At 39.0% G+C, this 25,995-nt stretch overlaps 1 protein-coding gene across 2 annotated transcripts; it reads left to right on the forward strand.

Moving 5' to 3' along the window:
- Positions 1–16,069: 16,069 nt before the first annotated feature.
- Positions 16,070–24,935, forward strand: nrsn1 (neurensin 1). 2 transcript variants are annotated; one of them, XM_037785715.1, is made up of 6 exons: positions 16,070–16,207; positions 19,694–19,812; positions 20,015–20,107; positions 20,195–20,313; positions 21,910–22,097; positions 22,245–24,935. In XM_037785715.1, the coding sequence occupies exons 2-6, from the start codon at positions 19,714–19,716 to the stop codon at positions 22,346–22,348; spliced, it is 603 nt and encodes a 200-aa protein (XP_037641643.1). In that variant the 5' UTR covers positions 16,070–16,207; positions 19,694–19,713; the 3' UTR covers positions 22,349–24,935. The 2 variants fall into 2 exon arrangements, with proteins under 2 accessions (XP_037641643.1, XP_037641644.1); XM_037785716.1 differs by having other exon boundaries at positions 16,075–16,207; positions 19,697–19,812.
- The last annotated feature ends 1,060 nt before the right edge of the window (positions 24,936–25,995 follow it).

Below are 25,995 nucleotides of genomic sequence, written 5' to 3' on the forward strand. Positions count from 1 at the left end.
AATATGATGGGAACATACTGCCATCTCCTGGCCACAGTGGCTACTGTCCTATTCTTGGATAGAAATTGGCTCACTGTCTGAGACATCTGGTTGCAGACATTTAATGTTGCTCAATCCCTGGAGACCCAGTCTTTCCTTTGCTCTTCTCCTATCCAACCTGGTGTTTTCTATTTAGTTGTGGGATTGTCTGGAACAGCGAGAAAGAGACAAAGCAAGAGAGGAACTGAGAGAGAGAGTCCAAGTCAAGACACTGAATGCCCTAACATGTGTTTCCAGAACACAGGGACATTCCTTCCACTCCTTGACTACAATGCCCCCGACTCCAAACAAGCTCTCCTCACTGTGGGCGGCATGCTACTCTCAGTGTGAGTTCCCTAATGGCCATAATGGAGGACAAGATCATTTATTATTACTGGGGGGTGAGGTATGTATACGGCTACAATTAAGGAGAAAAACATCCTGGTGCTTGTAAAGGGCAGTAATGTGACTCAGGGAGTGATGGATGCTGGGGAAATGAGTCTCGCAGGCCAGTGGTAGTATCTTATTATCCGAGGCAGGTGGGGGATCCGTCATTGAGGTAAATTAAAGAAGCGAGAGAGAGATGGGGAAAGGAAGAAATGCAGGAGAAAGAGAGGCATCCTGAAATTGGAGAGAAATGAGAGGATGTAAGAGATACTAAGAGTCAGTTGCAGTAACAGACAGGTAGAGATACACTTATTTTTAAGCATATATATATATATACATATATATATATATATTTTATTAAAGATAATTGCAAATCAACTTAAAGAATGAGCTGAACCACAATGAGCCCCTAATGCAATGCTTCCCATTATGCATTTACTATACTCCACTGGGAATTACATCATTGGTGACATTACTATAGATCATCTCACATGGCTACGACTTCCCTGGTTGCCATGGAAGTTGCCATGTTTATATGTGTGCAGCATGTGACGGTGAGTGAAAGTGGGTTTTTTTTCAATAAATTTGCATAAAGTATGTCAATGTCTATATGTGTCACTGAGCAGCTATCCAACAGAATTATTAAAATCCTAGTCATTATTGTTTCTCTGCATGTGTGCGTAGGTTTGTATGTGTAAATGTGTACATCTTTGATGATGCAATCATGTTTGTGTGCGTGCATATTTTTCTCTGCAGCCATCCAGTGAAATGATTTTGTCATTGCAGGATCCACATTCATTAATGTGTGCCTGGAAACACATTCTTCTATGCATGTACAGAACATGCCTGTATGTGCCTTTTTTAATAAGTAGCTATCTGTTTGAATTACTGTATCTGGCTGCATCCGCAATCACTATTTTACCCCGGGGACTTAGTCGGACAGACAGTACGGGTGGTCAGTGGCAAGCAAATCTCAATTACACTGACAGGTGACAGTGAACTGAATAAATTATCATTATGCCTGCAGAGTGCAGCCAAATGTATTACTGGCTGTATGTGTGTCTGTGTATATGTTTGCGTGGGTGCCTGTACACGTGTGTCCCCTTTTGGGATGAACAGCCATATGCATGAATTCATTCTGTGGGGCAGCAAATGCCAATGAGCTGCCTAATAGCTCCATTAGGCTCTGACAAATGGAAACACTACTCCAAAATGGAGATTCATATGTTTCAGTGCAGTTGGTTTCTTAACCATCACTCCTGGGTCAATCTTATGATTATGTATGGCTGTGACATTTTGAACCGCCATTGATTCAAAAGGAACATTCATATCCATGGATCGCTGTTATTCAGATTCTCTACAAGAGGTGAAATTGCGGAATGTAATGTGGGCTGATTTCATTATCATAGGTGATTGGTAATGTCCAGCTCTAATACCAAACAAAGTTGGCTCAGATCAGGCAATCAGGGAAGGTTAGCTCTACACTGACTTAGACTTTCAAATACCAATAGTTTATTAGACTATGATGGACGTAATCTAATTGAACTAAATTCAAAATGACACACAGGCTAAACATGATAGAGATGGGCACATTGATTCACAGGAAGTTGGTACTCTTTGTGCCAAAACGAATGTCAGTAACTGCTTCATAAGTGCACCTTTACCCTTTCAGCTTTAAAGTGGCAGTAGGCAGAATATTTTGGGCATCATTGGCCACAAATTCCGTAATAAACTTTCAGTATATTATATTGTTCTGAGAGAAAACTAGACATCTCATGGCTCTGTTTTCAGGCTTTAAAAAATCTAGCGCGTGAAGGGAGACTTTGGCCAATCACAGGTCATTTCAGAGAGAGAGAGCGTTCCTATTGGCTGTTCATTCAACAGAGGCAGCTGTCAATCACTCGCAAACTCCAATCAAACAGTCAAACTAAGCAGCGCTGATCAAATATGAATTAATTCTGGTACTGTGATGTCTATTTCTCAGGTAAAATGTTTTCAGAAACATCTTGATGTGTACTGTTTAGCTGTAAAATGAGAAAGTTTGCTCCCGCTGGTGGGCGGTGCTTGATATTTCCTTAACTGATCTCAACATGGCTGCTGGGTCACAAACGTTCTCATTTTACAGCTGAACAGTACACTACAAGATGTTTCTGAAAGCATTTGACTTTTTTAATCATATATGCTCCAATCTGTCTACTCCAGCTTTACGTGAGAGTTTTTCCTACGTGCATTGTTGTCATACTTTTAACAAGGAATAGGTTGTGCTACAGTGTCACACAATGGGGATAATGATTACCAAATGTGTATTAATGTGTTTATTTAATTGCAAACGGTCATATATTTAAAATATATTTATTTCTAATTCAATAAAATACAAGTTGTATACAGAATAACATTTAATTTCTCTATGTTGCAGTATATAACCTTAGAAAAGCAATTGGTATTTTACACATGCATGGAAAATAGGGGACTACAGAATATCCTATTTAAACCATGCTGATATGCTGTGTAGACACCATGCAACGTTTTTCCATCTCATCCTTATCTGGATAATCCAAAATTCCAAAAATGGGAATAAAATGTCACGGTCCCCTATCTCATGTACATACCCGTGACATTTCTTGAGCATGGAGTATAAACTTTGTTTATCCCCGTGTCTCTGTGTGTGTTGTGCATGTGTCTATGCATATGCATTTGTGTCTATTTTAGTGTGTGTAATCTTGAGTGTTTATTGCATATACAGTGTATGTCCTCACAACGTTTTGTGAGCGTTTTGTGTGTGTGTGTATGTGCAGGTGGACTTTGTGAATTTACTTTTTGGTAGATGTCCTTGATTTGCAGTGTCAGTGGTGTGCATTGAGAGACAGACCAGTTTAATGCACAAATAGATAATCCCCAGCTTCGCGGTGGATGCAATATGATAAGAAATTTATTGTCATACGAATGTGCTTTCATTGATATCATCATCTGCCAAAAGCAGGGAGGGAGAGCGCAGAGAGGGAAGAGAGAGAGAGAAATAGAGCGGCACAGAGAAACAGAGAGAAAGACAGACACTAAGACAATTAGTCATAAAATGAGACAAAATGAGCACGGGCGAGAATAAAAAAACATTCAGTTATACAAAAAGAAGAGACGACAAAGACAGTCAGACAGCAGGAGCGAGAGATAGAAAGAGGCAGATGGGGGACATTAAGTCAAAGTTAAGTAACCATCGTCTGCTTCTTTATCTCACCCAGATATGCTAATCCAGTGAGCCTCTGCTGATATGAGTTTAACAGCCTGGCTGGTGTGTATGTATGTGTATGGGTGTGTGTGTGTGTGTGTGAGCTTGAGTGTGAGAATAGACCCAGTTGTCCATGCTTCCAGTTACTGCTTAGCCAGTACCGGATGACACAGTTATAATCTCATTGCAATGGAAAAGTGAGTATAAATTACCTCTAAGGCACTCAGCAAAATGCAACTGTGTGTGTGTGTGTGTGTGTGTGTGTTAAGGCAAAGGGTAAACATGAGTACAGTGTGGAACGTGTTTGTGTGTGTTTGGAAGTTGGTTTAAAGAGAGAGAAAAAGTGTGTCCAGTTCACAGAGGAAGGGATTAATGTGTGCATGCATTTACAGTATGTGACAATGTGACGGAGGAATCAGTTGTAAAGTGACAATTGGTAAAAATACATATTTAGAGCTAGAGAGCGAGGTCATTTATGCTTGAGTATAACATTTCTAATATGTCATCAAGGCAAAGGTGTTGTTTCAACAACACTGACGCATTTGGATTAGGTTGATCCAAATGAAAAATGTCTCAGCATGTATAGAGTGTGAGTGGTGAAGCAAGAGAGAGAGAGAGCGTCGGCGGGAGCAGGTAACGTTATCGACTGTGTCACAAGCAGGAAAAGTTAACAGAGTTCGGTTTGTCCGTTCTGGGCTACTGTTGAAACATGGCGGTGCAACATGGCGGACTCTGTGGAGAGGGGACCTGCTCCATAAGTAGATATAAACGACTCATTCTAAAGTAACGAAAACACAATGATTCTTATTATCAGGTGATTATACACTAGAGATAACATACTTATTAATATTATATTATATTTCTGCCATTAGATTCCCCTAATTGTTACACACTGGTCTTTTAAGCTTTAATATGATTTAAACAGTTGAGTAATTTCAAAATTCTCCACCCATACAGTTGTCATGAACAGGGTTATTAGCTATAGAGACCAAAGACATTTTTTTTGTACCAGGCCGTAAACATGTTTATTTTTTGCTGTAAAATTGAGCATTTTAACATACCTCAACTGGCCATTCGAAGAACTGCAGTTTTTGGCACTCAAGCATTGGCTTCATTTCTCAGCACCGGAGGTTGCCGCTTATTCCCAACATCCCTCTCCAGGGTCGGCGCAGTAATCTGCATCTGCAATGTCCACTGGGATAGAACATTGTCCTCAGGGGAGAGGGGGGGTCCTGGTTTTCCTCCTTTGGGGGTGGTGTCGTCATCTTTCTCTGCCTGGGATTTGACATAGAACCAGAATTAGACACAATTAGATCACATACAATAATTACACAATTAAAAAAATGAATCAATAATTATCTTGTGTATTTCCCTGCATTTACTCACCCTCTTAAGCTTCTTCTCTGTCTCTTTCTGTCAATCTTCGTAGACTACGAAGTCAGTTAAATCGTATTAAGTGTAAGAACATACCGTATAGATGCCTGTTTAACAACGCCAAGTGAGAGAGGCCTAACCATTTGAAACATTTCAAAAAGTCACAAATGAGCCAACTATGCCAACTCTTATAGCTAATAAAAAAAGCTCTTCTATAGGTGTTCTGAATTTAATACAACTCTGTTTTGTGTCAAAAATTAAGCATAATCCAGAGTAAAATTGCCTGAAAGGGTTCCATACATATCAGAACTTTAATATCTAACAACCCATAGACACTGTAATTTCATATCACGTGGCTTCAAATTTATCTTCCATTCTTGTGGCCAATCAATTGGACATGCATCTTGCTATCTCTGAGACTTGACCTAGTAACACATTTAGATTATAATCTAACCAGCACTTTTCATGTAAGAACATGTCTAGGCGACGACAAACTGCCAGCGCTGTATTCACGTGTGCGCGGTGTGACCGATCACCTGCCACCACATTGGCACGTCTGATTCAAATAAACCTTGTTTCATTTTCAGTGACACATGTTCATGGGACTTTGGCATGCCACGATTAAGTGTGTCCAATCATCGCTCTCCCGCAATGATTGGTGGAATACTGTATAACAAAGTATACATGGCCACATGCTGTGATATCCATGACACATCTGCGAGCACAGACACGTACCTAGACTCATGCATGTTCCCTGACATGCACCACAGGTTTGAGAACCTTTTACTGGTAAAAATGACTATTTCAGGCTCCGATGGCTAAAGTGAATAAGGCTCCATTAACACTATCCCTCTTCTTTTCTCTCCAGTTCTCTCCATTTTCCTCTCACCTTCTGTGTTTATTTCCTTTAATGTATCTTTCTTTCTTTCGTCCTCTCTCTCTCTCTCACACTCTTTCTGTTTTCTTCCTTGCTCTCGCCTTCTATCCATCTAACTCTCCTCCTCCTCAGCCCTCTCTCTAATATCTCCCCTGCAGCCATTTTCGGGACTCTACAGGGAGGGAAGCAATCTTAGATTTATTTTACCTCCAATTTCCAATTTGAGAGACCCCCGCTGCTGGAGGCGAATCTTCGGAGGGCCTGATGTGAGTCGTCCTGTTAAATTAAAGTCTGTAAAAAATGGCAAAAATATTTCAATGGCTCCCCATGTTTATACAGCAACAAGACCAGAACACCATACATGTTGCATACACAGAGCAGTATGCATCACTTACGTCTTGGTTTTCAAGGCCTGCGAGTTCCCATATGACATTAGACTCAAAGAGGCTAAACCCAGGGTGAGACAGAAATAGGCCCAGAGCTAAAAACTCATAAAAAGCTCTGCCTCGCATGGTTACTGAACGGCCCTCATGTGACAAGTAGATCCCTCAAATAGAGACGTTAGACTATAAGATTTAGAGTCTGTTTTTTGTACTTTATATGCTTGTTGAATGCCTTTTGTATAACATTATTTGTTGCATGTGTCTGGGACATATACTGTATATCTTCAGTCTGCCAAAACACAGACATTCAACAGTTACAGTGGGTATCATTCACAGTACAATGAAGGCTCTCTTGGTCTCTGTGTTACTGCTAATCTGACCCCTTGCAAAATAAAACCCCCATCTATTCCCAAAATGCCCTTTGATGCTCCATTACTACTGAAAAGAATACAGTGTGCCTTGTAGTCTCCATATGTCCATTCTCAAATCCTCACATAAAAGAGACACGCACACACACTATTTCTTTTTTGCTCTTGATCTAGCAGAAACACAAACTGTCTCCCTCTCCCCCCCAAAAAAACACACACTCTCCCTTCCACACACTGTACTCTTGCATTCACACTCGCACAGTCCTCTATTCCCAGTATAAAGCCCGGAGACAGGTGTTGGATTAGCTTTCTGGAAGAAAAGAGCTCAGCTCCTTTGATAGGGGTTGAGCTGGCCTGGAGAGCAGGGAGGCAGGTGCACCACGAGAAAAAAGGAGGGGAGAGAGGCGCGTGTGTGTGTGTGTGTGTGTGTGTGTGTGTGTGTAAGAGGATGCAGCCCAGTCATCCCATCTATTGAGAGAAAAAGAGGGGGCTCCTGGCAGAGCTGGCCTCTGTAATTGGAGAGCTTGGCGCGGCCAGCAGTGAAGCGTGGTTGGCTGTTGCCACGTGGTGACAGTTGCTTGCCAGCCGGCACACGCACACATTCATGCACGCAGACGCACGCACGCAAGCACACACTCAGGCAGACGTTTAAACTTTTGAATGCCTTCCATTGACAAGCATTTGTTCTAATCCATTCCTGATTCTCCCCACACCAAGTGCTACTGTACCTTTATCAAAATGTGATTCTCAACCTCATCTCTGAAATTTAAAACACAATATTTTCATCACGAATCTTTCATGAATTTTTCAATCAGGATATTTCAACTGCACAAGATAGCAAATACTTACATTGCAGGCTCACATACTATACAAACACACACAAGCTGCCAGCCTGTAACCACGGTAACTGAGAGTGCAAAGGAGGCCTCTTCCAGATGCTTTTGTTCTTAAGGACATCCCTTGGAGACTGTCTGCCATATCACCATGGGACTGTCTCTCTCTCTCTCTCTCTCTCTCTCAGTCACTCCTAGAGAGAGACTGAGAGAGAGAGAGACATGCACCTCTAATCCTCCAATTTGAGGCTTTTTCATTTAAATGACCAATTACAGAGAAGCAGGGAGAAAGAGAGGGGAAGAGAACCAAAGTAGAGGGGGTCGAAATGGCAGATGGATCTACAGAATATACAAAAAGAGCAGTAGATGGGAGAGGTACCGGCAGTGTGCTGGGCCCAACCTCGCCCTACTGACTGTGAGGCACGTGCAAGGTAGCAGGTTCAGATCAGGTTCAGGGTGACTCAAGGAACTATAGCACTCTTTTACAGAAACTTTATGTATGTTTCGAAAATACTAGATGTGTGTATGACACTTTTAAGTTAGGACTGTTTGCACTGGAGGAGCTCCACATTATAGGCCTTCAGTAAACAATGTCTTCTTACAGAGTCCACTGTAGTTACTTTATAGGAAGCGATGGATCGATCCCCAGATTCTAATCCGACACAAACTCATTCAAAATCCAACCATCTCTAATCTTAACATAGACCATGGGGTAGGTAACCTTAGGCATGGCACACTAACATGCAATAAGTGTGCAAGAGAGTTTTTTGGAATTGTTGAAGTGCCCTCTCATCCGCATGCCAAATGACCTCCTTCACAGCCATTGGCAGTTGTGTTATTTACGGCAGTTTGATTGATTTTTTTTTGGCTAGTACTCATTGCCTCCTTCACAGAATTTGTTAAGTTGATTGGTTGAAGGTTGGTAGGGTTAATGATTTAAACTCAGATGTGGATTTTTTTATAAGGATGCCTTCTTGTAAAGTGCTCTCATATATAATTACAATGTCCTGATTATGCAAGAAAAATGTCTATTTTTTTTTTTTTCCTATGTGAATGGAATAAAATTACAGATGTATTAGAGATTTAAATTTTGATGTGGTGTCATATTTAAAGTTAATGCTAACCGTAATGTTGACATGGCACATTGATTAACGAGAACATTTTTAAAAATGGTACTTCATAACAAGGAGGTTGCCGACCCCTGACCTAGACCCTTTTACCTAAAGCCAACTATCCCTCAGAATTGCTGGATATCAGCTTGACCTGTGGGTATTCTGTAGTAGTTTGTGTAACATTTACTATTTTTTGGCAATACTCACATACGTAAATGGCACTAAAAACACACAATAGGAAAGTGTGTGTGTGTGTGTGCGTATTTGTGTGCATGTGTGTGCGAGAGTCTATGGGGAGTGATCCAGCATGATTAATTGCTATTAAGTGTGTCTCTCATAAGTGATGTTGTGCCTGGAGAGCAAAGCAGAGACTATTACAGCTCAGACCCATACATCAACCCCCATAGACCGGTGACTGATGACCACTCAGTGTAAATGTTTGAAATGGTACAATTAAAATAGTGGGGGAAGCTGAGGATCACCATAGGAACACAAGGCTATAGCCCCAGAAACTGTGTGTACATGTGTGGAGGGGCCTACAGGTAAAGAGTTGTCACAAAGCTTATAACAAATCACTCACTGTTATGTATGAATGATTTATGATTATGATTAATATACATCTACTATCATATTTCAAATAGAAACTTTTTCTTTCTATTAGACTTCCTAGAATTGTAAATTAGGCGACAGAAAAATGAGATATTTAACATGGACAAACGTAACTTCAATTTACATAAACACTTGACTGCATACTCTTTTATATTTTGGATATGCCCCCTGAAATTAATGAGGATGTACGTATGATTCATTTCTTCGTATGTTTTCTTAACCTAATTACTTCAATTTTGACTCCTGATTTCTTAAAGAAAATCAGTATTAAATTGGATCTAGACAATTTTATAACAAAAAAAAATATGTAAGTTTAATTTGTATTGGACGCCCAAGTGTCTAATGCTGTTATTTTTTCATTATAAAGAAAAATATTCTAAAATTACATTTTGCCCATATAGCTCTATGCCTAGCTTAGAGTACTTTTATGACTGATCTGTTTATATATCCCCTACTGTGGCTTTACCATCCTAACCTGATTCTCTGTATCCCCCTGAAGCTTCTCAGCTTGTTAATAAATGATTACAGGAAATATGAGCAATGTGTTCTCATAACTAGATTTGTTAAAGGCCAAGTAAAACAGGAAGCCTTTGGCCACAATTTTAATATATGGATATCATTAGTGATGGGGGCGAATGTGATATGATTACAATGAAATTTGCATAATAGTTATCTGTATATATTGTTTTCTTGTTTTTACAAAGGAAGCGGCGCTCTCCTTTACTTAAAGGACTTGACAAATTAGAGCACTGCTCCCAGATTTTCTAAGTATCACTAGAAAGAGCTGAATAATTGTGTGAGTGCTTTCTGGTGTGATGCCTCCGTTATTCTAATACACGGCACCTGGCAGAGATAAAGATTCATTTAAACCAATTAATTTATCCGAAGGCAACCTATTATGTCAGTTTTACAAATTACGTAATAGAGGTTGTATTGAGATTTGTCCCTCACATGCACCACCATTCTTTGAGACTGCATAAATGTTGCCACACTTTAAAGTCTGTATAGCTATAACTTTGATAGCTTTGTCCCACAGAGAAAGATCACTTCCATCAGAGTGACACCTCTTTGGCCCCTCCAGTCAATGGTTTATGAAATACAGCACGGCCCAAGTGGAAAGTCCGAGCTTCCAGCCCTGGAATGGCAGAATGACAGAGGAATCAATATGATGAAGAATGGACAACAACACCAAGGCTAAGGTTCCTGAGATGGATAGATCAGGTGTCCCTCCCTCTCATCTATCATCAAATAAAATATGGGGAGGGCTAATGCAAGACAGCTAAAACCACATGTGCTTGAACTGGGAGTACAAATTCAATAAAGTTTTTACCTAATTTCAGGAACTCTACAATAAACCATTATTTATGACTGATTTGAGTGGAAGAAATCTTGAAATAGTACCATATATTAAATTTTAGATATGCACCTTGTAACTATAACATGTTCCTGTCATTGCCTACATGTCTTTCATTCTATTTATAAATGTACTGGGAAATAAATTACGTGAAATAAATCAAATAACATTTGAAAAAGCTATTGCATGAGCTAGGATAAAAAGCTCCAGTTATTGTTGAATGAATATGTCAAACAGACCTTGAACAGAATGTTTGACGAGTTGTGAAAGTTACATCAACACAGTGTATTAACACCACAATCTTATTTCAAAATGGAAAATGCCAAACGGTGCACACAATAAGCCAATAGAATAAGCCAAAATTAAACATTTGTGACATATACAAGGCAAACATAGCAAGTATTGAATTCTGATGGTTAAACTCATTCCATATCTACACAGTGTTTATACACTGTTGATGCAGAACCCATGATGCCCAGTAGATGTCAGCCTTGTTGGTAGGAAGTAATTACTGAGTCCAGTGGTAGTTAAATAGCAAATGATGTGCTGTGTTGGACTGCTTGAATGGTTTATCGGTTAATCTCATTCATAGCAAGATCACTAGCATCACAATAGTGTGCCTATTGGATGGCATTATCAGAAAACATATAATCATAACAAGATATTGTACAGAGAAAATGGGACAAAATTTGAGCAATGGTGACAGAAAGAACCCATATACTAAATTATATTAGATACTATTGTGTACTAAATTAGACTTTTGTGGTTGCTAAAATTTTTAGTTTTTTTTCTGTGCCAATAATTGTTTATTTATTTACCTATTGTATGTAAATAGCTGAGAAGTACAGATCCACAGGGGCCCCATAATAAATTATGAAATGTTTGAACATTTTTCAATTTCACAATTGCTTAAGGACGTGTATGAAGACATACATACATCAGCATCCACTCAGATTTAAAGCTTTGTTATAATTATTTATATATTGTTGATGGACAGAGTGAGACACAATTGTGTGTATTTTACTTTATACTGTAGGTAATCTAGCATGCAAGGGGGTGGAGTCATGGGGGAAGTTATCATGAGAGAGAAAAATAAATCACATATACTTAATGAAAACATGCCCCTACTTAATCCAAAAGGTAGCCTACAGCACACAATAAAAGAAAGCTAATGACTACAAGCTTGGTTTAAACCAATATCCTATTCCACAGGAGTAATGAGAAACATTTTTTCTGTCAGGGATGCATGTGGAAACCAAGGTTACGCTTCTTCTAAGTAATTAGAAATATATACTGTATATATATATATATATATATATATAGGGACATAAAGCTGTACTTTTTTATAAAATATATATTCAGTGTTGGGGGATGATGACACTTTGAGACACTGGATTAGAAGAAGACGTGCTCTGATATCCTGGTAAAAGGATTGCAGACAAAAGATCTTGATTTGTGCAATTTATTATAATTGATTTACTGTTCTGAGCAGGCTACTGCTGCCGGTTATAATTATTATTGCTTTCGTAATCAGCTCTTGTTATACCGAAGAAATGTCTCATGTCGCAATGTAGCAGCAGCATTGCTGCTAATGTAGGTCACAATGTCCTGCCAGGCAGCCAGGTAGCATTGCCCTATATGACAGTGAAGTCATCTTGTTTCTGTCTAAATGATCTGCCAACCAGGGAAATGTGGCCTACTCTATAGACGTTTTAGCAGATAAATGTGTCTCTTTTTTTCCTCATTTATTACCTATATACAGTATCGTCCTCCACTTGAATTAGAGGGGACAGTGGACACTTAGTAGTCCAAAGTTATTGTCATGTCTTGTTGGCTGCTTTACTATTTCTGCTTATCTGTATTTTATGTATGAATAAAGTGTGTACTGCACTGCAATTCACATTGAAAGTGTGGCATACCATTAGTATAAATGTTGTATTGTTTCTTTGCTCTATAACTAATAATATCTCCCGATCCCCCCCACCCCACCCCACCCCACCCCATCTCTCTCCCTCTCTGTCTCTTTCTATCTCTCTTTCTCTCTCTCTCTAATGAGCTGTGGTCTGTTATCAGTCATTACAGGAAGCCTGATTATCCAACTGGCATTCTGCACACGCTCACAGAGAACTTCCTGAAGGTGACCTTTTCACGTCGCCATAGAAACCGCCTCTCTCCGCTCTGAGATGCTCAGCTTGTAAACAGAGTGAGAGAGAGAGAGAGAGAGAGAGAGAGAGAGAGAGAGAGAGAGAGAGAGAGAGAGATGACAGAACATTTTCTTCCCAACAAAAGTGCATTAGTATGCTGCAATGTGATAGCACACGCACAAGTCATTGTATTAGATGGCAGCACAGATTATTCTGTTAACCAATAATAAATAGAAATGAACTCATCTATTTCTAAACATACGTAGGGTATTCCAAAGCTTCAATCTCTCATATTTTAGCGCATCTAATTTATCTTACAAAACGGGACTGTAAAGTGTCCATTAGTTCCTCTGGCCTGCAACTATCACGAACACAGTCACTACTGCGTGAGCTGATTTCAACATATCTATTTAAAGAGGATTTGGCTAAGAAAGAAAAAAAAATACATATATATATATATATATATATATATATATATATAAAGCAATCTCCAAATGTAACATAGTGTCCACTGTATGTGTATGTGGTGTGTGTGAACCATATACTGTATATAAAGATGGATGAAATGACAGCTCCCCAGAAGTGAAGCCAAAACGTTTTTATCGCCCCCTGGTGGCTGGCTGCAGTGTAGGTCATGAAGACCAACCCCTCCATGTTAGCTGATGGGACAAGTCGAAGTACACGTCAAATAGATTTTCCCAAAGATAGTTTTTCATTTTAATATCATGCTGATGTACTGTATGTTCAAGTGTTCTTCTGATAAGTTTGGTTGTAATTAGTTATTTGATGCTATAAAAAGGGGGTGAAACATCATGATTGGCAGCCGTGATTCTCTCTCTCGCTGACAAGCTGTGGCTGCACTCGGCTCGCGATTGGTTGGGGGTGTGTGTGTGGGTGGGACTTCTATACCGCGGCTCTATCGCCCTATCATTACCGTGCAGCCTCTGCCTCCAAATGACGTCAAATCTCAAGATTGCACCTCCCGTATCAGGGATATTTTGGCTTATACACTATGAAACCACTCAAGAAACAATAACAAGCATGAGCTTTGAAAGATGTGAAAGGGTGTTTGTGTCCAACAGGTGCATTCTGATTTAACACCAGTGCAAACTGAGAGATATAGTGCTGCTTTTCAGAAGCACGCTATGTCATCACTTATGGGCCATCATCAGTTGATTTGTTTGTTGTTATTGTACTTTTATTTTATAGTATTCAGGATCCTATGGAGGGGCCGAGGCCTATGACAACATAAATCAGGAAAAAGGCAGAGATACGGCATGGATGTGGGTCTCCAGTCCTTCACATATCATCATCTGTATGTGGTTCATAGGCCGTACAAAAAATATGTACGTGCCACTCCAGTAATTGCAAATGAGGTGAGATGCATTGCCATTGCACACTCACCAATAGCATTAGTCTAACTCTAGTAGTAGTCTTACTATGTAAAGGTCAAAGCTGCCATATCTTATACGCACAGTAAATTCAATTCCACATATTAACCTTACATCTAAAAACAAAATCATGTATGCAAATTATTTTACTCCTCTTTGGTATACGCAAAAATGTATAATAATTTGTCATTTAATCCCAAGTGTATATTAAACAACTTTACAAAAGCACCACATGGTGAAGATATAACACAGCTAATGAAACCAGTAGTTCATTTCCATGAATGAAATGACACCTGTCCCCATACAAGCAAACTGAAATGCTCATTGGAAGCACAGAGCAACCCGACCTCTCCTTTGATACATAACAGCATCTCTTCACCTGATAAATATCCCCAAGATCATTGTCATGGCGACAGCTGCTCCCACTTCCTCGTCTCCCTTTGCTGCCTCTAGTTCGGCTAATGTTGTGTGCACGCCAACCTCTCCTGGTAACAGAGACTAATCCACACCAGCCCATGAGCTGTCAATTTTGAGTTTTGTGTCTCAGCTTATCATCTGGCCCAGTCACCCATTTCAAAAATACCCTACTTACAGTACACAATGTGCAAGGTCATAGACATAATTAAGGCTTGAACATGTGGTGCTGAATTTCCAAGAAAATGCTTATTATATTCTGTTATTACAGTAAAGCACACATTAAACAAACCTGAAAAGTAAAGACATTTCTCTCATTTTGATGTGTCGACTGTAACTGAACAGCAGGCTCATTCTTGTTCTTAACTGAGCGAGAATGACGTACTTAAGTTGTGATGTGGTTCGTCTCTTGAGTACGTATACCTTCCTCGAGATGAGCACTGAGATGATGACTAACACTTCCGTCAACGGTGCACGTCATTGACAGTGCTAAAAATAGACTGTACTGGAATGTGTCTGGAATTCTGGAAAATGGTGTGTGCGCGTGTGTGTCTTGCATTATAGTGTACCTGCTGTGGGTTTTGATGCGTGACTCAGATGTGCTTTTCTTCTTTTGTGTTTCTGTGACTGGTATGACATCCCATTGGTGTAGGATGTGTGTGCAAATCACTGTATTTTCAGCTAGTGACATTCTGTGTCATTCTGTATCCATATGTTCCAACATGTGCATATGGGTGAAGCTGGAATGGTAGTTACATAACATGATAGAGACCTATACATCGTGTAGGGCTGTACCCCTCCTCTGACTTTGCACTGACATTGTTATGACTAGCTCCCCTGAGAAATAATGAGTGTTCCTGCCCTCTGTTGAAACATGCCCTACTTAATGGTCCATCCATCCATCTAATCATCTATCCATCTATCTATCTATATATCTATCCATCCATCCATCCATCCATCTATCCATCCATCTATCCATCAATTAATCCATTAATCCATCCATCCATCTCTGTTTTTTATCCATCAATTAATTAATTTATCCATGAATTAATGTATCCATTAATCCTTTAATCCATCTATCTATCTATCTATATATCTATCGTTCTATCTATTTATCTATCTATCTATCTATCTATCTATTTATCTATCTATCATCTATACATCCATCCATCCATCCATCCATCTCTCTTTTATCCATCAATAAATCCATTCATCCATTAATCCATCTATTCATATATCTATTTATCCATCCATCCATCTATCCATCAATTAATCCATTAATCCATCCATCTATCTATCTATCTATCTATCTATCTATCTATCATCTATACATCCATCTCAGTCTTTTATCCATCAATAAATTCATTCATCCATCCATCCTATCTATCTATCTCTGTCTTTCATCCATCTATTAATTCATTCATCCATTCATCCATCTAGGCATGAATGTTGAATCTTGAATGAATGAATGTCTTTCTGTTCAGCTAGCCCTTCAATCCAACCCTCCTCCTGTCTGGTTATTTATATTCGCCATTGAATCATATATTGTCATGGATGTGACGCTTGCGCAGTAGACAGCGTGAAAATCTGAATCATCGATGGAGAGAGAGAGAGAGAGAGAGAGAGAGAGAGAGAGAGAGAGAGAGAGGTGACCGTAGAGTGATGGGACCCGGCTGAGGGAACAGCAGCGAGTGATCCCTCTCCGAGCTGCTAATGACAGGTAAAATGATGATTTTAATGATTTTGAAATAATATTTCTGGTATTATTATAGAGGCTTCAGATGGATTGTTGATTTTGTATAAATAACATATCGGGAAAATCCTATTTCCTTCCTGCATGGACTCCTCGCGCGCTCCTCTATCAACTTGCACATCTGGAAGTAGCTGTTCTTGTGGAGGAAAATGTCGAAACATAATGTTCTTTTTAAACTTTGTGTTGTCACCTTTCTTTCACATATTCGCTGGTTTATATATTATTCATTTATGAGCGTTTTTTCAGGCGTTGGGATCCTAATCAGACGAAATCAAACTTCAACCCCTATAAGCTTCTACCTGCAGATGTCATATTTAGAGGTTATATTTTATCAGGTGGTTAAGATTTAGTCTTTGATGCAAAGTGCGTCTTTCTAAGTTGAATTGAAACGCGTGCCTGTGTGTCTATTTGTGTCTCATGGGGGGTTGGGATGAGGTCTGTTTTCAGACTGGCGTCACATATGACGTCTGTGTGTTTTCCTGCTGGGCTGATGAGGGCTGGATGGAAAGAATGGCGTTCAGCACCACGGACAGCTCCTCCGGTTCAACGGTTCATAATAGGACATCTTGTATAGGCACGATTACTAATGCATTTTGGGGCATTTACATCTTCATTTTGATGATTGCATTGATTTTATTTTTCAAAACCTATGTTTGATTTAGGTCAAGATATAGGTCGATTTAGTTTGTGTGTTGTGGATGAGGAAAAAATGTCAAATAAGGAGTGGATGATACACCTGGATAAGACTAAACATCTCCTTATTAGAGCCACATTAGAGGTTACATCTGCGACCTGTGAGCTCATCTGAATTTAGTACATTTTGGCCTTTTTCACAGTTTGTTTTGGTGGTGTTATTATTTATTTATTTATTTATTTCAGCTATTGATACATGGCATGTAATCAAATAACCTTATCTGTAAGTCAGTTTAGGCCATTTACGTTGTGTGTTTCTGTATGCTTGAATGTTGTCCCTGACCACAAGGTCAAAGGCACTGATGACATTTACAAGCACTGAAGCTAATTTTACACCCTTATTGTAAATTAAAATATGATAATGCAAAATGTGCCTTTTTTTAAATTCCTGACTCCATGTGTTTCCCTCTCAAGTGTAATGTTTTAGTGGGGATAGATTTAGTCTCTTTCTAACATGCAGTTCATATAGCAATCCCTCATATTTCCATATTTCTTGTTTTTCATTATTTTTCTGGATGATGAATATTTAAATTGTCTTGAATATATGCAGATGTGGGTATGAGTGAGACTTCACAGCATCTGGGCAGAACCAGATGTTCATGACAGTCCTCAGCAGGTACAAATTAAGCAGTAATATGATTAACACGAGGTACTTTACCAGGGAACAGCGTGTCTCATCTTAATGCAGAGTTTCCCTCATCACACTCATGTTATCTGACTAAAACCCTGACATCTCCCATATACTCCCATATGCTGTGTGAATTCATGTATGGCAATTTATTTAAAGTGGGACACTCTCAACCTCCTCTACACATTTTTGACCATCTATCATCTGTATTATCTCTAAGGGAATTTCTATAAGGAATAGAATATATGTTAGCTGTGTCTAGCCAATGTTTAAACTATACCCCCAAAATGTTTACAATTACAACAACTCACAAAAAACAGATATTACCTCTGTGCTAATTGAGATTTGATCAATCTAATGAAATAGGTCAACCCTAAATCAAAGGTAGAGGGTGCTATATGCTTTAGAGACTGTCAAGCCTTTTGAGGGAAATATGTGATTTTGGACTTGACAATATAGCATCATAAGATACATGTAAATATGTAATGTCAGATGTCAATGATGACTAAAAATAAAAAAACTGGTGATGTCCGTGATTCATTAATATATTTACACCTTTAAAAGTAATGCCTTCCTTCTACACGAGTTGTGTAACGACACTGATGGTGTCACAGGCTGGAGGTCAAAGATGCTCTTTTGTGCTAACCTATATCAAATTCCCTTATTATTATTGCACAGATTGCATCAGTAAATATCACAAATACTGTTTACGCTGACTTATCTCACATAATTGGGGAAATAGTTCCCTGATTAGTTTACCAGAAAGTGCCTCCAGATACAAGCCCAAATTTATTCCCTACAGTACTTAAGTCAACAACATGTTTTTCTTCAGCGGTGTGTAACCACTGCTACTTTACTTAACGTTACATCACCTCCTGGTTGATAGAAAGCCCATTAAGTCACATCAGTTACAAATATTGCTTCTTTGTCCATTCACCGCACGAATCACAAGAGGATAGAATTCTGCTTTGGAACAATAACTTATAGTGTATCAATGTGTGGCTTCATTTAGTTTGACTTCTTTTGGCATTTATAAGAAACATTGCCAACACTTGGATCAATGTTTTGGTCCCAATTCTTGAGATTTAGGGTTAGGGTGCTAGCTGACAGAAACTTGAAACATAGTCGTGTGCGTTTGTATAGAGGCACTGAGCTGTGAAATACCTCTGGATCTCAGATGGATACTGAGGGAATTGCGAGTGTGTGGAAAATATAATTTCCTGGAGCAGCTATTTTCCTGTCTTTTAATGTCATTTGTTTTATCAGGATGGAAGTTCTGTTTAGTTTTTTTTTTTATAGCAACAAAACAAAGAAAAAGGTAACAGATGATACAACACAAGTTGTAATACAATAGCTAGTTAGATTCCCTGAATGATCTTTATGTAAAACATTTGAATTCTGTAAAATCACAAGTTTGTGCAAATTACTTTCTTCTTCATGTTACTGATGCATTAAAAGTTGTATCTTTACAGAGCCTACCACATTGACATTTGATAGCATGTATAACATCACATGCAATGTGAGATATCTTGTTTGGAAAACAATTAATTGTTATTTTTGGTATATTTTTTGTTATGTGAATGGCAGACCTGATATTATCTGTCTTGTAAGACAAAAAGCATGATAAACGATAATCAGTACAGCATGCCATTTACATATCTTCTATTTGAAACAGGTGAAACTGAAAGATACTAAGTATGTTGCTTTATCTTTGATGTACAGCATAAAAAAAGATGTTTTTTGGGGATTTTGTTGTATAAAAAACAAACGAGAAGAAGGTTAATTCTGTGCATGTTAGGACTCTCTGTACTCAGCCGACACTATTATTGAATCTAAAAAGGAGGACCGATGCAACATTTCATGGCTTATTTCATAACAGCATAGAAGATAATGCATCATTAATCTCAATGTGCTGAGGCAGCCATGCCTTCAGCACAATGTTACATAACTTTCTGTTACTGTGTGTGTGTGTGAGGGTACATGCTTGTGTGTATGAATGTATAAATGCGCTGCATATCTGTGTGTGCGTGTTTGAGCATTGGTAAACGCCGGAGAGAGTTTGTCCACAAACCGCGTGGGTGGTTCCTTAAAGCAAGGGTGCAGTCATGCATGTGTGTGTGTGTGTCCTCAAGCAGGTAGACAGATGTGAAGGATGACTTCCTGCTCAGAGATCTGTGGGTCGGAGTATGGTGAACAAGCTCAAGCCAACGGGAACTGCCAGCAGTATGGAGTCCGCTCCTACCTACACCAGGTAACACACACACACAGACACACATACTGTATATCCTGACACAATATCAACCATTCTCTTCTATCACAAACCCTTCATCTTCCCAGCCTCATATTGTAATCACTTGACTTTTTCTTTTTGAAACTTGAGGGTTTTAGATCTCTCGCGGGTTTCAGTTTCCATGTTTGGAATGTAAAACATATCTCTCTGATCTCTTCTCCAGTTTTACGAGGAGTGCACAGCTTCTATCTGGGAACGTGATGAAGATTTTCAGATTCAGAGATCGCCTAGCAGGTGGAGCTCTTTACTCTGGAAGGTGAGGTTAACCTTCAACAAAGACTGTATCTCATCTGCTGTTATTTGGGCTACATACTGTAATCGCCGCTTTATTCTTTCCCGCCAGGTCTGTCTCGCGTTCGGCTCCCTGATCTTATTCGCAGGACTCATTGTTGTTTTGGTGGGTTACGCCACTCCAGCCAGGATCGAGGCATTTGGCGAGGATGATCTCCTATTTGTTGACAGGTATAGGAACAATACAGTGTATTAACGGGAGGGAGTTAATGTAATATTTCATTTTCTTACACAGCTATTCTGTATATTTATCATTCACAGTTGTAATGTGTACTATATCTTCTTCCATCTCATGTACATAATGGAGACCACATTGTTTTAGTGGAATGCTCATGTAGTAGATATACAGGGCAACAAAATTGCAATAATTGAACAAAGGGTCTAGTTGTGCAACATATCCTCATACGACAGTAAGTATGATATCTTACGAAAAGTTTTTCTTCATTTCGTCCAACAACAAGTAACGCATATTGTCAATTTCCGCTCGTTACATCTTTTCAAAATAAAGTTCCGTCATCAAGGGAAGCAACTTGGTTAGGTTTGGCCAACAAATCTACTTAGGTTTAGGAAAAGGTAGACATGGTTAGGTCTAGGTAAAACAACTACTTGGTTAGGTTTAGGAAAAGGAAGACTTGGTTAGGTTTAGGCTGCAAAACTACTTAGTTAGGTTTAAGCAACAAAACTACAGAGTTTGGTTTAGGCAGAAAACTATTAAGTTAGGTTTAGGCAACAAAACTATTGAGTTTGGTTTAGGCAACAAAACTATTTAGTTAGGTTTAGGAAAAGATTGTGGTTTGGGTTAAAATAACTCTGGAAGTGGTGTTACTTAAGTAGGGCATTTACATAAAAAATAAGTCAACATTGGGGTTAAAATAACTCCGGAAATGACGTTATTTATGTAACAGCCTGGCTCTCAGGACCATGAAAAATATGGAGACATACCGTGGTAACATTTAAATCAATTAATTCATTTAACCTAAAAGAATAAAATATACAGAACAGAGGATCAAAAAGGTATGGAGTGTGAATATCAGTAGTATTAGTAGTGTAAGGTGTGCATGGAGGGTGTCAATGGTGTGTGCATGTTGTAAAATGTATAAAACAAACAAATCTAAAGCTTCCACATGGCCGGCAATGGTGTCTGCGGGGGAAAGAGAGAGAGAGAGAATGAGTCATCAAGCCCAGGTTTTTATAGGCTGGTAACACTGGGCCCATGTGTTCCCAGGAGGCCCTGATGGCACGTTAACAGAAACACTGTAAGCCACACTTAAGTACGGAAGTTACGTGACAAATAAGTCAACGTTTGGGTTAAAATAACTATGCAAATGGCATTACTTAAGTAGGGAAATTACGTGACAAATAAATCAACGTTGACTTGTTTCACACAGGGTGTGAACAGTGGTCTCCTGGGGGAAAGTCTGGTGTTTTTCGACCCACCCATCCACCCTGACCTCCTCCCTACGCCGTGTTTGTAGCTCTTTATACTTCCTTATACTTCCTTCCCCGCTTATGTGGATTACATAAACAATTATTTTGTGGTAAACATACAAATTACAGTGCATTACTTTTCGTAGGTATAGCTATGAACGGTGTATGAGAACAGTCTGAGTTGTGACATTTGAAAATAGCAGTAAAACAAGGTTCTCACCAGGTGACTTTTTGGGAACAGACTTTAGAACTCTTCAGGTTCACAATCATTGTTTGCACAAATATTGATTTTTACACTTCTAATTAACGCTTTAAACTAATTGTCTTTTTCTCAAACAGCCATGCTGTCAGTTTCAACCGCGCACTGGATGTTTGTAAGCTGACTGGCGCCGTGTTGTTCTGTGTGGGAGGCACCTCCATGGCTGTGGGTCTCCTGCTTTCCGCTTTTGCCAAAAGCTACTCCAAAGAAGAACTGTTCCTGCAGCAGAAGTTTAAGGAGAGGTTGGCAGATCTGCACGCAACAGTGGGTAAGGTTTCACCCTTCTTCTGTCTTGTTATGACACAGTATGGAATGAAGGTTAAAAAAATAAATGCCAAAGAGTAAGTGAAATGGTTATTCTTTACTGTTATACTGTATGAACATACCACATAGCAGAACTGCTTCTGTCACACAGGTACCCCCATAATGAGAGCACCGACCCCCGGAGAGGGAAAGGTGCCAGTCACGCTCTCCAAAGTCCAGAACATCCAGCCAGTGACCACAAAGTCGGAGACCTGACAGAAGTGCAGATGAAGGCATAAAGTGAAGAAGTGTGATTGATTTGGTGTGCAGACTGTGTGTGAGTGCAAAAACACGTGTGCGTGACGATCTACGTGTGCGTTTTTCTTTTTCGAAAGGTCAGCTTACATGACGGATAGTATTGGTTCTTCATCTCTATTTGCTGTGTTTGACATTAAAGCTTAATTTCTAAGGTTATATATAGGTGAAGAGTTAATATAGCTTAGCAAAGTTTAAGCCCGATGTTTGAACACCAGCTGTATGAAATTCATAGTGATCTGACAAAAGCACATGCAGGTCCTGAGCCCTACCCAGAAAACAAACCACAGAAACAAATCGATAGAACACAGCCGCTGAACAACAACATCGTAGCTTGCACTGTGTATTTGTTTCTGTCGAGAGGATTCACATTTTGTAAAAGAGGATGGTGGTACTGCTGGAGGGTGTAGAGCAGCAGATGCGGTGTTGTTTGAAGTTATTGGTGATTGGCCCGCATTGCCAGAAAATGATCAAAAGGAGCACTGAACACAACAACCATTATCTCTGCCTATAGTGTCTAAAAGGACATCAGAGGATGAGTGTTTCTTTGTGCAGAATACTGGGTGTGTACTGGGTGTACATGTACCGTTTGTGCAGCGCAACTTCATTACAACACTCAGTGAGAGCTGTCAATCACAAACACACTATACGAGTACATGTTCTTTAGCTGAATACTTCTTCTAAGTTATGTTTACATGCAACAACAAGCCGAGAGAAGTCTTCACGAATACTTGGCAAGAAGTTCACACATCATCAGAACAGATTAGAGATAAACACCGATTAGAACAGACCTTCAGGGTCGATTTCACACTGACATTTTCTTATTAGGCCTCTGTCCTTGTCTTCTTCAGTGAATCTTCAGACAGGATCGATAGACGAGACCAGACAGACTGATGAAAGGTACATTGAACCGGACGGGGACATGCAGAACAACATAGTCTGTCACTTAATCAAGCAGATTGCTTTTTAGATAATACAAATAAGGCGTTCATCTATCTTTTTTTGTTTTCCTAAACACTTCATTACCCATGCTCTTTCTTTTCGTTGTCTCCTTCCCTCTTCTGTGACAAACTGCAAAACATGTAGATACACAACTATCCATCCAGGCATGCACTTTTTTTTTTGCAACTAGCAGTCTTGAGTTGGTAAAAAAAAGAAAAAGAAGATGTGCAGGTGCTGCGTGTTGAAATGAAGACAGAGCGAGGGCGCACCGAGCTAGACAAACAACGTGACAGATTATGTTACATAACAGGGGGATGAAGGGAGTGCACTCAGCTCTCCAGTGAGATCACATCAGCTCCATCACGTTTGACAGCGCTCGTTGTTTACAGTCTGTCTGGATCCACAGATGCTTTCGACACAATAACTGCCTTCCTGTGCTCACACACAAAACTTGAAACTACATTATGCAGTAAGCTGAACAGCATGCAGTATGTATGTATCATCAAAGCTTTTTTTAACTGGTTGCATATTCACTTGCGTACTACACGAAAAGTTCCATCAAGCAGGTTTTAAATGGATTGTTTTATTGGCACTCACATGCGCCGTAACTTTAACTTACAAGCACAACAAGCTGTTATTGGTCATGTTTTGCTGCTTTTTTTGTGTCTTTACAGTATGTATTTTAATATATATATTTTTAAATATTGTGACCATGCCACTTTAAATTGTTAGATTTGTTGTTTGCTTGTTTGTTTTAAATTCATTGCACACATACAGATACAGTACTGTAAAAAATCTGCATTTTTTGTTTATTGTACTTGATTAAAACAATGTTTTTGTGGTAGTCACAGTCCAAGTGCCATCAAGCTACATGCCTCCTACTGTGCGTCAATGCTGCAGGTCTTTCGGACAATATATCCTCTTCAAATCCATACAGAAACAATGCCAGATACATACTGTATTAAATAATATATGCTTATATACTTCTTATATAAGCACATATTATAAGCTATATAAGATACCGTATTGCTATGCTGGCTACCTATATTCATGTAAGTTGACCTTTCAACATCCCACAGCCTCCACTCTAATCTGTGATGTCAACACATTTGGTCTCAGATACAACACAAATATGTAGCTATAACTATGAAGAACAATATACTAATAATTATTCAAGGAATTTACACAACAACTGTTAAGCTGCAAAGCATATACAGTACAAGAAGAAACACCAAGCTGGTAAACAATCCGTCATAAAGAAACCCTGCAGTGTGGTCAGAGCGTTATTAATAAGTGACCAATAAATGTGCTGACATGTAGTTCCATGCTGTGAATTGTGAGTTCATTTTTATCCTTACATTGACCAAAGTTGAGTTCTGCATTGCAATCCCAAATCCACAACGGATATTCTTCTGCTCTTAATCTGACCATGTCCCAGTTTAAGTGTCTCCTGATGTAACCGTGGATTCTCCCAGTAAATAAAAAAAAGTATACTTATTGGAGGTTGGATTGGATAAAGAACAAATATATATATATATCAATGTCTACATACAGTATGTCTATTTTTCAAAGAACACAATAAAATTGAAATATCCACAGCTCAAAATGTGTGAAGATTGTGTTTATCCTTTTAAAGCTGAAGTAGACGAGATTGGAGCAAATATGATTAAAAAAAGTTATTTTTATAAAACGGTCGCTATATCTTGACAGCAGTACATGAAACAGGTAACCTGAAAAAAAATCATGTGCCTCTGTGTCCTCTGGTGCTCCTAACAGCATCTGCAAGATTTCACAGACAGGAGGAAAACAAGCAGTAAGAGCTGATCTGAGGTCTGCTGTCTATGAGAGCTGGCTGTCAATCACTCGTGAACTCTGACCAAACGGTCAAACTAGATAGCGCTGATCAAATATGAATCAATATTCTGTTACATTAATGCCTATTTCTCACCTCGAATGTTTTCGGAATCATGTTGAAGTGCACGGTTAAGCTGTAAAATAATATTTTTTTAATGCCTGAAAACAGAGCCATGATGAGGAGCAGAAGTCTAGTTATTTCTCAGAACACTTGAATTACAATATGCTAAAAGGTTATTATGGATTTTTCACCCAATGATGCCAAAAATATACTACCTACTGCCACTTTTAAGAGGACATATTATGCTTTTGTGTTTTTTCTCCTTCCTTTATTGTGTTATATAGTTTTTCTGTGCAAGTAAAAGGTCTGCAAAGTTACAAAGCCCACAGCAAAGGGAGTTACTCTCCCCCACAGACACACTGCTCCTGAACTGCCTGAAATGCCTTGCTGAAAGTCCTGCCTTTTCTTCCGTACATGGTGATGTCACCAAGTAACACACTGCCTAGCGGCTAGTTTGGCACACCCTCAAAAAAATATCAATAGCAAATTAACAGAAAAAATTATCACCTCATCACCACTTAAGTTGTATACACATATTATATTGTCAGTATATCTTCATGATTGATAGTACTTTATACCTAACAATACTGAGCTCAGAAATAAAGGTTATGCAGCCATCACATGGACCATCTGAATAGCTCAACTTAATGTTTTTATTGTCTCAGTTGTATCTAGTTTTATTCTTGTACTTGTACTGCCTTTTCAACCTTTTTATTCTCTTACTCAGGTTATTTAAGTACCTGAAATACAG

This window comes from Sebastes umbrosus, chromosome 11 (assembly GCF_015220745.1).
Source record: "Sebastes umbrosus isolate fSebUmb1 chromosome 11, fSebUmb1.pri, whole genome shotgun sequence".
Classification (NCBI taxonomy): Eukaryota; Metazoa; Chordata; class Actinopteri; order Perciformes; family Sebastidae; genus Sebastes; species Sebastes umbrosus.